Source organism: Orbicella franksi, chromosome 12 (assembly GCF_964199315.1).
Source record: "Orbicella franksi chromosome 12, jaOrbFran1.1, whole genome shotgun sequence".
Lineage (NCBI taxonomy): Eukaryota > Metazoa > Cnidaria > Anthozoa > Scleractinia > Merulinidae > Orbicella > Orbicella franksi.
In genome coordinates, this window is record NC_138156.1 from 25,133,095 (window position 1) to 25,146,999 (window position 13,905).

General features: G+C 37.4%; 1 protein-coding gene across 2 annotated transcripts in view; it reads left to right on the forward strand.

The window, feature by feature from the left end:
• Window positions 1-13,905, forward strand: part of LOC145464286 (eukaryotic translation initiation factor 3 subunit C-like) — a 29,568-nt gene that overhangs the window by 2,109 nt on the left and 13,554 nt on the right. Inside the window, exons 2-10 of one of the 2 annotated variants that reach the window (XM_081448130.1) lie at window positions 3,685-3,787; window positions 5,281-5,561; window positions 6,718-6,787; window positions 8,226-8,325; window positions 8,777-8,876; window positions 9,922-10,040; window positions 10,769-10,892; window positions 12,422-12,464; window positions 13,256-13,524. In XM_081448130.1, the coding sequence (XP_081304256.1) occupies window positions 8,234-8,325; window positions 8,777-8,876; window positions 9,922-10,040; window positions 10,769-10,892; window positions 12,422-12,464; window positions 13,256-13,524 (747 nt within the window). In that variant the 5' untranslated portion in view covers window positions 3,685-3,787; window positions 5,281-5,561; window positions 6,718-6,787; window positions 8,226-8,233. The other variant, XM_081448131.1, reaches the window with a different exon arrangement.

The window sequence follows — 13,905 nt, forward strand, 5'->3', positions numbered from 1 at the left end:
TACTCATGTTTCTCTCCGCCATTTTGGTTGCGTTCTAGGCTGGTCCCAGTCTCTTTGCAACACACAGTTCTAGACTCAATTGCCTGTTTTGGAGACGCTGGGATGCCGAGGAAGCAATAGCCCATATTCACGATAGCCGCCATGATGGTTTTCATATTATAATGCAAATTAGCCACGTTGTCTGCCAGGGGGCAAACATTGAAATGGTTCCCATTTTTCTGAAAATTGGCTCACCTAAATGGTCAAGTATCTGCACCAAAATCATTTTTGGGAGCCAAGTTATGGAATAACGATTTTATTATTAATTTAAGTTTGCAAAAGTTTCTTGATAACTTGACTTATTAACTACGCAAGCCGTTTTCTTTTTATAGAGGTGCTGAAATTCTGTAAAAATTGGAATGTTTTCACCCCAATACTGAAACCAAAGCATGGATATGAAAAAAATTATCAGACATGATAAGACACCAGCTGAAATTTGCCGATTTTAGCTTGTTTGCCTCTTCAGAAATCACGTGCCTGATTTGCGTTATGATGTAAAAACAAACATGGTGGTTATCGTGAATAAGGCCTATTCTCTTCTAAGACCCTGCGTACCGGGGCATTTATTCCTTGTGGTATATATATTGCATTGCGCATCCCTACTGCGCATGACTTTTGTGTCATTAGCGCGTGCAAATGAGGGTGTGCACATACACAGCGCAAGAGATTTCCCTCATGACAGTGAAATAAATCGTTGCAAAATGAATTGTATGGTGACCTATATTTTTTATTGCATAAGTTTGGTGTACAAATTACCGTCTTAAAGTTAAAAAATTAAGAAAAAATTGTTCAGAAGGAAAAAAAGATGTAGCTAAAAGAGTACATGAAACTGATACTAGAGGATGCGAATTATGACCTTGAAAACAACGTTTCAAGGAATGTGTTAAGTCAGTGTCATTTAGAATTGTGTGATTTTGCCATAAATTATATATTTCATTGTTCCATCTGCCCGATATTCTGTACCTATCAAGATTTTTTCAAGCATTGCTTTAATAACCGTTGCTTCCAGCTACTGCAAAATGTAGCTTGAACTGATGAAATAGCGCGTGTGATTAGGCATAAATTGGGCAAGATCGGCCCATCACATCTCTTTAGTGAGAAAGGTGACCTATCGTTTTTATTGGATTTTTCAATACAGTGCCTGGTGGAGAACATTTAGGGGGAGTTTAAAACAAATTGTTCGCCAACTTTCAAGACTTTGGTGCAGACCCTGCAGGTATACAACTTTGTTGAGTACCTCCCTCCCAAGGCACAAAATAAGTTATCCTAGCTGGTTGATTGGGTTTTGCAGATACAAGACAAAGGCATGACTATAATGAAAGCCATATTATAACAGCAAAATTTGCCTCAAGGGTTAGTTAAATAAAGCCTATGGCAGAATCTATAAGCCTGCAAAAAAGGAATTTGACCAATATTTCCCCAATACAGACCTCATGCTAGCTCAATGACATATATACATGTATAATATGGTCAAACCCATATTAAGAAGCCACCTATATAGCCACTCCTATTAGGTGGCCAGTAACCAAAGTCCCAAGGAGGCTAGGCTTTTCTGTTGTTTTTATAACCTCTGTTAAACGGGCACTATCCATTTTCCGGAGCTTGAGTGTGGCTGTTAAATAGCTAGGGGTTGAACCGTAATTATAGTGTTATCATTTCTAGTTCGTGCAATCTTTATTACAGTTACCAGAGGTCTTTTTGCAATTGTTGTGGCACAATGAAATTGTCAGACCAGAAGTCTTTGTTCATCATTATTATTATTATTATCATCATCATTATTATTATTATTGTTATTATTATTATTTATCACAATTTTTTATCAATTATTAGTAATTGTGATGTCACAGTGAAATAACAGTCTGCTGTTGGTAATTAATGGTGCAGAAAAGTACAGTGGAAACCCTCATAAGTGGACACCCTGGTGATATAAACAAGCTCTCCATGACTAGATCTAGCTGCTTATGAGAATAGTTCTCATAAGCACCCGCTAGAGTGGTAAAGGAAAGATGGCTGCCTACAGGAGCTTGCCCAGCTTACAATAAACATTAAGAATGCAACAATAGCATCAAATTATTTTTTGTTTTGTTTTTTGTCTTGTACAATGCTGCAATAAATATTATGGCGATAACTTGTGTACACAGGACTGTATACGTTTTTAAAATTAGTACCAGGACTGGATTTTGGTGTAAATACTAAAAGTGCAATCAGGGATGGACATCAGAATTAAAATTTGTGCTTGACACTAACTCTTGTTAACGTTAGAAACAACATTAATAAAACTTAGAAGACGTTTCGATCAAACAACTTCGGTCTTCATCAGTTTTTTAAAAAGCCAACTGAGTGACAGCTTTCTAATGGTTCACAGATCTGCTCGCGCTACGCTAGCAAAAAATCATAACGAATGACTGCTGCGCGTGATTATGCGAGGGATTTGTAAACGTCCAGGACAGCGATATGTTTGTTTCCCGCATTGTTGTCTCTCTGCGAATACCCAGCCTCGAGAAGAAGTCTCTCATAAAAATTATGAGCCTTGTCTACAATTGTTGCATGGTCGAAGTCTATACTATGGAAAAATTGGTTCGTGTGTTGCACAACTTTGGAATTGTTGTCTCCAACCTGAACTGCCTGTTTATTTTCTTTTAACCTTGTTTCCAAGGCTCTGTCAGTCTGTCCATAGTACATGAAGTTGTAATCAACATAGCTGACCTTGTAAACAACACCTCTGCACTGCAAGGCAGAAGGTTTTTCCTTTGGTCTCGGGAAACACGTGCGCAAAACATTGAAAGGTTTGTAACCCACTTTAACACCATTGTATGAGGTCATCATATTTATAAATCTGCGTGGACTCCAACTTTGGGAGAGAAACTTAACTGCCACGAGGATGATCGCAAGGAAGCCAAACAACATGATGAATATGCAATTGGGACATATTTGGAAGCTGATGCTGGCAGTGAGCTTGTAGGACCTGTGCCAATGGAACTGTCTTATCTTTTCTATACATTTCTGAGAACTTACGACAATAATGAGGTTTCTGTTAAAGTAACAGGGTCAAGAAGGCATGAGAACAGACTTGTTGTGTGAGGAACAATCAAAGTGCGGACACCAAGCAGGGAGGGCTATTGCCACAAAGTTTGAGCGGAAGATTTTGAGGCTGAAAGAACTTTGCGCCCACATGGACATTTCAGTTGAAACTTTGAGAAAAATTCCAATGTTGTCATAAAATTTTCAGACAATGCAAGTAGAGATTGTAAGCCATTAAAGAAATACCGTAATAATCAATACACATATTCCTCTTGTGCACTTTATTATTTTTTTTTTTGAGGAGGGGGGGGGGTGGGTGCTTATTCGAGATTGGGCGTTCAAAAAGTACTTTTTGGGGGTGGGTGCTTATTGGAGGCTGGATGCTTATTAACTTTTTCCACCTTCAGGGTGGGTGCTTATTCGAGGTGGACACTTATTCGAGGTTGGGCGCTTAATCAAATAATACGGTATTTTTAATTTGTTAAATATTTATTAAATGTATTAATGAACTGCATACATGTCTTAATGCAGTTGCTGAGACTTTGATAGTTCATCAGCACAGAATCAACTAGTTGATGATTTTCATTATTCTCTGATGATCTGTGTTGTTTTTGTGCCATCCAGATGCTCTATAAAAGGACCATGGTGCAGCTTGGCCTGTCAGTGATGCCACAATGCACTGCATGATGTCCAGTCAAGTGGAAGGGCTAAAGAGCTTCTTGCACAGGTCTGTGTGATGTAATGCCTTTTTGGTAAATGGCTAGGACAATTGCAGAACAGACAGATACATGTACCAGTAATATTATAACTTATTATATGGCTAGCTCCATGAGTGGGCAAGATGAACCAAATCCTATGCTGTGATTGGCTACCCAACCGGACAAGACGGCGCTATCGTCCCGCTTGGGATTACCCAACATGTCCTGCAAGAAAAATTCTCTCTAAAACCATATAATAAATCCTATATCAAGTCTGCAAATAACAGTCGGTCAACAGACAATTGTCCGGTAAATTTGAGGTTTTGACAGGTAAAAGTTTAGCCTGGTTGGACATTCTGACTGGGCATTTCTGCTAAACGAAAAATATATTATTTTATTATACTGCCAAACAATACATGTACTAGGCAAAAAAGCTTTGTTATCAGTTTTGTTTTTATTCCATTTCTGAGAATACATCTCTGCTTATTATGTTAAAACTATTTTCAATCATTGATCCCGAGAAGTAGGCAGGAGTGGACTATGACTGCATCGCATTTTAACTTGTATTTCGAGGGAAATTTGTGTATGAATCTAAAAATGTTTTGACACTCGGAAATCTGCATGCTCCATAAAGTCAAATCACCAACTCTTCGTGTTCATTGACATTTTTATAACTCTTTCAGAGCTGTAACTTAACTCTTCAGCCATTATTTGTACCTTTATAACCCAAATGGACCCACAAATTCTAGATCCTGGCCTACATTACAATGCGGCAATCTCGACCCGCACCTAGAAATAAAAAAAAATATATTGCAGCCGTCCAAATCGTAACTTGACTCTGAATTGTAATGCTAGGTGATACAGTTCTTTCACTCAAAAATCTTGTCCAGTTTTGATCAAATATGAATCACAAATAACCCAAAAATGTTTTGATAGCGCTCGAAGCTCAGTCAAAATCTCTTGAGTGTTTTAGGTCAGTTCCCAAAGTGACGTCACTAGTAGCCCGACCCAGATCCCACTTTGTGCAGTCCTGAGCATAGAAATTACATGTTCAAACGCCTGTAGAAACACAGGGATTTTATCAATCAAAATGATTTTTTCGCTGAAGTAATCAGAGAAACTAGTAGATTTTATTAAAGGAATAAAAATTTGGGAGCTTAGTGGCAGTTTAAGGATTTAAACTACGGGTGATTTTTGAAAATTCTCTCAAAATTGCATGAACCTTTAGGCAGGAGCAATTTGAAAGTCCTTAATTATTGCTTGAGCTTTCATACCATAACTCATTTATTACATTTATATGACTGAGAAAGGTACAAAAGCTTTCTTGTTAATTTGCACTGCAGTGCAAATTCAAAATTAACAGTTAATTGGCCTTCTCTCAGCCAATCACAATGAAATAATTTTCTCGGTCATATTATGTGTACGGTAAAGGTCAAAACCTTATGCATGGGCCACTTGTGAAAGCCTTTCATAGCCTCTGTTCGCTAACATAAATTTTAAGCCAAATGTATTTTTTCTTTAGACATGCTCATGGTTGTAACCATTTTAATGATGTATTCTTTGGGAAAAGGTCAAGCAGCTCTTTCCAAAGGACACAGAAATCACTTATGCAGTTGTATTTGAAACATACTAGCAAAAGTATGGCTTGGTGACATAACAAGACAAGTTCACGAGGCTTGCTCAACACAACAACTTTATTCTCTAAGCATCTTGGGTAATACAACAGCTTAACACAACTTCCGGTTACGAATATATTACAGTATTAAAGAAACTGCATGAGATACTCTCTGCTAGAGGAAAAAGGTGAGTGAAAGAGATACTCAAAGGAATGAATGCTACATGTATATAGATAGGAACTAAGGCTCAACAAGTAATGTGCTCAGCACATCAAGGTGTTAAAACACTGCGTCAAGTGTTTGATATATTTTAAAGTTCTTAATTGAAAATAAAACTAAGGAGAAACAAGATCAATAAAATTGTAAAAATTAGCAGGGAGGTACTTCCTATAATGGCTTATAAGGGGAGGCTCCACCCAAAACAGGGTACCTTTTTCAGGTTTCAGGTATATAAAAGGGTGGGGATATCACAAATTGAGGTGTATGAAAGGGTCTACAAATCATCATTTATTTGTTTTAAGGGACTTTTAATTAATACATTTCAAACAGATGCACCTTATGGCTGTATCATTTCATTTATTATGCACTACAGGAAAATGACAAGAAGACTTCCTTTTTCTGCAATCTATTCATAATATGGGCCAGAAGAAAGTAGATGAAAGGGGTACCTTTTCTGTCAAAATGGTACGGAAAAGACTAAGGGGCTGGACCTTGGAGCAGAGCCTTCCCATATAGGATTTTGTAGAGTACCTCCCCCCTGCCCCAGGGATCCAAACACAGCGATGATTGTGACTTTTACTGTTCAAACCTGATAAGTTATTTTCAAAAAGCCAAAGATTTTAAAGGAAAGTATGTAAGGCCAAACTGCGATTTGCAATAGGGGTGAGGAAAAACGGTAGGTTTGTTTTTCTGGAACAAAACTATTAATAGCTATCACTTTTTGGCTGATAGGCCCTTTTCCTGATCTGGGCAGAATACGACAGTAGTGTAGCGGCTCTCATAACCTGCTTTTGTTTGGTATTGTAAGCAGCTTCTATTGTTTTTAAGTCTAAGTCATTGTTTCAATTGTTTGGTCTTTTGTTTTTGGCTAGGGTAGCAAGCCAATCATATTATACGTTACGACAGCTGCTACATCACCTGAATACGAAATCAGCCATGCTGGAGCCTCAAGTTATTCAGTGGGGCATCCAACACTCTACAGTCAAGCTTGACTGCCTGCCGCTATGTAACTTAGGGGTTTTTATACATTGTTTATTTTATACTATGTGACCTAGTACATGTAAGTGCACAGGGCCTATTCTTGTATTCACTAAAAGGGGCATTTTGTTGTTGTGGTTTCTCAGGGCACAGACTGCACAGACCAGATTGAATTCCTTAAGCAGTTGAGAGTTATTTCCGACAATGCCAAGTTAGGTGGGTACACTTTTGTCACTAGTATTTAATTATTGTTTGAAGTGCCACTATAGTAAAGAGAGGAGATAAAAGTGGTGATCTCTAGGATAATTTTTAGTTTAGGATGTCTGCTATTGTGTAATAATAGAAATGATCATGATAGAATAGAATAGAAATGGGCATATTGTCAGTAATTTACTTTCATTTTTATCTGCACATACGTATTTTGAACAAGCTTTTAGCTCACTAGATGATATGAGGGGAAATATAAGTCCATTCTTTGGCATCTGGCCTATCAAAAGTCAAGTCTGGTAAAAATATGTAGCTATTAATACTGGACACGTGACAAGTGTCAAACAAGCGATATGTATATTGTTAGACAATATTCCATAGCTGAAAATTTTACCTTGCTTTGCTTGGAAGTTTACAGGTTGTGATGTTGATACAGTAAAAACCTGCATAATTATAAGAACTTACCTGTAGTGTTTTAAGAACCTACAGGCTGAAATTTGGCATTTAAATACCCAAAAATATAAGAGCCTGTTCAGTGTGGCAAAGAAAATATGTTCTTATACCAAAAATCACTCCAATTTTGATGGTCTAAATTCTGGGTTTTAATTGTGTGAGAAACTTCTGACAAAAAAGTTATTGTGTATATGTTTGCTTTGATTTACAATTTTTTTTTGATTTTCACTGATTATGTTTTCCATAAAGCTACAGTGCAGTATAGTCAATTTAAAATGTAAATATCTTATAATAAAATATAGGATTGTATTGATGTTCTTCTTGGACCTTGATTGTTTGATCATCTAAGCCATGCCGTTAACAAACACCCAGTTTTGTCCGTGTGAAATAAAAAAATAGACATATTCAAACTCTGAAAAAGTTAATAAGAACCTATTAAATACTTAATCAGGCTGAATTGTGAAAAACTACCTTAAAATAAAAGAACCTGTTCAGCCTGATCTCGAGAATTCTAGTTTCTTATAGCCGGGTTTTTATTGTATATTTATACAGAGAAATGAGATGTCAGTCACTCTAGGCTGATAAAGAGCTTACCAATAAAATTATTAAAGATAATGAGTTGCCCATTGCTGTGAAACTCGGATAACTGTGAGGACCAGATATATGTTTTATGGAATGTTGTTGTGTAGCAAAAAAAAAGCCACTTAGGCATCAGAAAACTACAATTTTATATCTCATAATTTTAACAGCTTTTAACAGCTTTTACCTTAAAATTTATATTTTACTTTTATCGGTGTAATGTATATAATTAAGTAATAAGTTTGTGGTTTTTAGGTTTACTCGTGTGTCTGGAACTTAATTGTGATTGGTCAGTACACGGTTGACCGGTCAAAATCAAATCCAAGTATTCACGATTTTTTGACTTGCACAGTAAAAATTGATATATTAAGGTGCAGTGCATAAGATTAAGTTGGAGTAAAATTCTTTATTGTAGGTGCTGGGATGACTGTGAAGCTTCTGTTTAATATCATCTCCTCCATCTTCGACTACAATCCGAACATGGCAACATGTATGAAATCAGAGATGTGGCAGGAGTAAGTAGGAAGTAGAGCCAGATAGACTAATAAATAAGGCTGTAACAATACGTCGAACTCTCGATGAATCGCAATATTAATGCTATGATAGCAATGGATCGATAGTGAATATGAAACATCGATAACAATTGCGATAGTGTAGCAAACTATCGATAGTTTCGACTTTTGTGTTTTGGGTCATTTGAATTGAAAATCATTGAATCTGTCCCAGATACACAACCAAACGTAATGAGCCGTATTTGATTTTCTGTTTTAGATAACACCATCTTGTGGCTAAAAATTGAAGTATTGGAACTATTGTTTTCAATCCATTTTATGTTTTTTTTTTCATGATTTGTTGAACATCTGTCATTAATTTATGATTGATGGCAGTGAAAAATGTAAGGCTTAGAACTTCAGAGTTTGCATATTAATGTTGAGTAATCCTGATTGAACTTGTTGTGAGTTGCAGATGTTTGAAGCAGATTGATGAACTGATAAATATTCTCATTGAAAATCAAGACACAGTGACTGTTGGAGAGAACATTTCTGAAGAGTCGGAGAACGTAGATGTAAGATTTGTGGACTCCTCTTTTTTTAGGAGGTATTTACACGATACCAGCATGACTTATATTCTGTTATGACATGAAAAAGTCATACCGTGTTTACATAATTAAGGCATCTTTATGGCAGTGTGAGTAAAAGGGATATCCCAGTAGAACAGTTATGCAATGTTTACATGAGACATGAGTAAATTTTCATATTGGAATGAAAATGTCACTCCAGTCCGACAGGAATCGGGGTGAAATCACACAGGTATGATTCACTCTGGTATGACAGTTTGTGTTGGTATCATGTAAATAAATACTGAACCACAAGAGGGACATGGAATGAACTTGTACCGATATGAAAGTCGCCCAGGTATAATGTAGACACACCCTTATGAGTGGTTGGGTTTGTACACAACCACTTTCTTTGAAACTTAAGCAGCATAAAACAGTTGATCCTACATGTAATAGACACAAGTTTAAAGTCTCTTTTAGGAATATTGTGCTGGCTGATTGTTGAAATTTGTCTTTCTTAAATTTCCTTATCATATTGCCAAAAAATTAACAATTGCATTGCTAAATGGAGGTTGTGTCCCTGAGACACCCAGGAGCTTCCACTGTTGGCAGCCAGCTCCTAGATGAAGACCGCTCCCATGGCTGACAAATCCTGGCAACTGAGTCCCCACGCGGAAGGGGAGACAGGCACCCGTCACACTGAATCAATAGTGGAAAGAGGGAGGGAAGGGAGGGGAAATGCTTAAAGACATGCTCCCAAGCAAAACAGTGCTCACTTAAAACGCTATCACTGAGAAAGCTACCAACCCATGTCCCAGTCAGGAGCACATAGAGTCCTGGTGCATGCGCATATCAAAACACTGCTGACAACTATGTGAACACAGATGCTCTTTGTTTTTAACTCTGTTGAATTACATTAACTGCATTTAATGCCATCAATAAATTGGATAAAAATATTTTTAAAGAAGTTTCTTGACGTTTACTTGATAGAGATGTTCTCATAACCTCATGTAGTCTTTTTAAGCGTATCTTTAATGTGTGATGATTCCTTTAGCATTTGGATCAACCCTTGAAAGTACGTGGCTGTCCCCTGATTACTGTGGAGCGTATGGATGATGAATTCACCAAAATGCTTCAAGGATGTGACTGCCATTCCACTGAATATGTGACAAGGTATCTAACTAATTATCCTCCAATATTCAGAGTCAACAGCATCCATAATTTTTATTTTCGTTTGAGAAACTTGATTTTGAGAGTTTTGACCACCTTGGGAAGGTATTTTGAGATTTACACTTGGGGTAGTTGGGGTCAAGCACGGTTGTGACAAAATGTTCTCGTTGGTGGTTTTGTTGATGTAGGTAGCTGATTTTCCTTTTTTTCTGAAAAATCACAAAGATCAGGGTTGCCACAGCTAGGTCAGGAAATGGTCAGGGAAATAATTCTTCAAGGTCAGGGAAAAGTCAGGGAATTTTATTTTGAGTCAAGGAAAATGAAAATTTTGAAGAAAAGTGAGGGAAAATTGAAATAATTTCACACAGTTGTTTTAATACCTTTGAAGGCTAGAGGAAACATTTGGGGTCGTTGTAATCTCAGCAATATTTTTTGTTTATGAAGAAGGAAAATTTGTTGCAAACTTATCAGTCCTAATGAACGAGTAGAAAGGATGGCTGTGAGTTGAGGCCAGAAGCCACTATCAATTTACATGTGACATTTTGTATTTATTTGGTGAGGGAAATGATTTGATTTTTATCAGGGAAAAGTCAGGGAATTTTTAAAAGTGATGTCTATGATAACCATGAAAATAGCCCAACGGCTTACCTGGCTGAGATTGTGAAGTAGTTAGTAATTTTTGCTGGTTGACAATCCTGCAATAAGCATTATTTTTGCTTTCTTTTATTTAGACTGAGGGATGAAGAAATAGTTTGTGAATTCATTACAAAGTTACAAAGCTACCTGGAAGTAAATGGGTCACGATCAGAAATCTGCAGAGTTTACTTGCGCCACATTGAGCATCTTTACTACAAGGTTTGTATCGTAAACTTTAAGGAATTCCTAAATGTTTTGATGGGAGGTGTAGTGGCCTAATGATAAGTGGGCTGGACTGCAGGGCTGGGTTGTTCAAAGCCCGAATAAGCTAACCTAGGATTAGCGAGAATCTTGATTTGAGTTTTGTAACTTTTTGGTGGGGTTTTCTGTTTATACTGTTTGTCCTTCAGTTTTGAGCTTGACTTAAACCTCAAACTACACAAAACGTAAGCAGTAAAAAACAGTTTTATGCAAGAAAAATGAATACTTCGGTTAACTTTTAATCCTGGGTTGGCATTAAGGTGGCTCTAAACAGTTTCCAGCAGTTAGATTTAGAATGGGTCATTCTAACCACTCTTTATCACTGAATGCTACAATCCTGGTATCAAAAAACTGCTCAATTATTGGTTAACACATTGTTATCATTTCCGGGACACAATAGGTTATAATAGCAACAGTGTGACCTGCTAAAAACACCCTTAATTGATGCTTTAAGGGCTTATAATTCAAAAACGGCACGGTGAAATTTTTTTATATTATTAAATTCTAATAAGCACGATAAGACGCAACTTTTGGCAAAGTTTTAAAAATATCTGTACATGGGGTTCAGAGCCACCTTAAATTTTTAAAACTTTAAGGGGGCTCTGAACCCTATGTACAGAATTTTTTTAAACTTTGCTAAAAGTTGCATCTTATCGTGCTTATTAAAATTTGCTGATATAAAATAATTTCACTGTGCCGTTTTTGATCTGGTTCTTGCGCAAGACATCTTGTTCTCTTGGGGCCTGTGTTCACCGTACAAGGTGGGTGGGGAACCCTTTACCATCTAGGGGGACATAGAAATACCTCTAGCTTTGCTTTAAGACAATTTTGACCTGATGGGTTCAAAGTCTTGCATGCAGACTTTACCCTTTACGTACATTTGATTTGATACTATATCTAGAGCAGTTTTCAATTGAAGGGATGCGTGGAATTAAGCTCTAAGTGACTTCTGGAAAATTTTGAGGCAACCAGGATTGAAATAACTACCAGCAATTTTCATAGTTTACTATGGCTTTGCCTAAAAGGAACTATCTACTAATAAATTATCATTACAAGTTCTTTTTAGACAGTGATGAAGACAAGAGTACCAACCATGGCTTGGAGGTATTTCAATGCTGGTTACCTCAAAGTTTTCCAAAACTCACGCAGGGCTTTATTCCATTTACCCCTTCAATTGAGTTTCAGAAAACCAAAACCAGAGAAATTACTGCAGCCAACCACAGATTAAGAGCACAGACAATTCAATGGACCAATCAAAACTCAAAGTAAATACACGTAGCTTGACGCATAGTGGGATGAAAAAGTTGCTTGAGTTTAAGCCAATTATGTGGTGTAGTAATGCAAAGCCAATAATTATTAATATATGACACTCAAGCAAATACTGCCGGGCTCCTGACTGGCCATATGATAAGTACCTGGGATGAAAAGTACATGTACTTGCGAAGTGCTTTACATAGAATAAATTATGACTGTCATTCTGTTTCTAGATTGATGCTGAGCTTATAAATGATGAAGAAAACAAGGAAACTGGTTAGTACCATGTGAAAGTTATCCTTGGGTACTTTTCTGTTGTTGTTGTTTTTTTTGGAGGGGGGCGGGGGTTGTGTGTGGATTGTGAGTTGCAGTGTGTTTTGTGAAATCATTTCAAGGGTTTACTTTGCAGGCACATCTGAAGAAATTTTTAGTTCACAAATAAATGTATCAAAGGAAAGGAAAGGTGCAAAATATTGTAATGCTTGCTGTCAATGACTATCAGGGCTGTGCTCCAGAAATGCCTGGGTGCCACAGGTTACTAACTTTACCTCAGGGTGACTGGAAAAACTTACATTTGTCATATACTGTAAGCGTAAGTGCTGGGCACCTAGAGTTCATGGTTAGCAACCTCAATTGGGCCCCTCGTAATTTTTCCTAGACCAGCGCCATGGACTATAGTGAAGGGGGGACCAACTTTAAGTTTTTGGAGCTAAACTTATCACAGGGTTCATACGGGTCCTGGAAAACCTGGAAAGTCCTGGAATTTTATTGTGGCATTTTCCAGGACTGGAAAGTCCTGGAAAAGGACTCTTGGTCCTGGAAAGTTCTGGAAATCTGTTAAACTCAAGTAAAAAAATATGAGATGTATGGCAGACAGTAAGGAGAATTAACATTAAGATAATGGGAGTGAAAGGGTTAATGTGAATTTTAGAGTCGTGGAAAAATCAATCTGAGTTCTGAAAAACTCCTGGAAAACTCCTGGAAATTTGTTTCTGAAAAAGGGTACAAACCCTGTTATCATAGTACATCAATGTACTCAGTAATTAATTTGGTCCTTATTTATGCAGAAGCAGATAAGGACTCAACAGAGGGTGAGAAAACAGAAACGGAACAACCAGCTGAAAAACAAAAGAAAGAAGGACCCAGTTCATCCGAGAAGGTAGATAAGATGTGCAAGTTCATCTACTCACGCGACACTTCCGACCGTATCCGAACTAGAGCCATGCTCTGTCATGTGTATCACCATGCTCTACATGATCGCTGGTTCGAGGCTCGTGATCTGATGCTCATGTCACATTTACAGGAGACCATCCAACATTCTGACATTCCAACGCAGGTTTGTGTAACAACATTTTGGCTACCCTTTGATTGATATTGGACTACTTTTGAAATAAATAATAATATTTAGAGAGGAAGCCTTATCAGTCCAAGCTGGGTTTCATGCAGATGATCCTCTATCCTTATTGAACTGGAAATTGGAAATGTTGAGAGTGGGAGAACCAGGAGAAAATCCCTCGGAGCAAGCATATGACAGTGGGCCGGAATTGAACCTGGGCCACATTGGTGGGAGGGGAGCACTCTCACCACTACGCCAACCCTGATCCCCATTTCAAATGGGCAATCAAAATGGAAGAACCATTGGAAGTAGCATTGTCAAATGCCACACTAACCTGAAAAATGGCATCTCTGTCTCCAAAAGGTCTTGCAATTTAGCTTA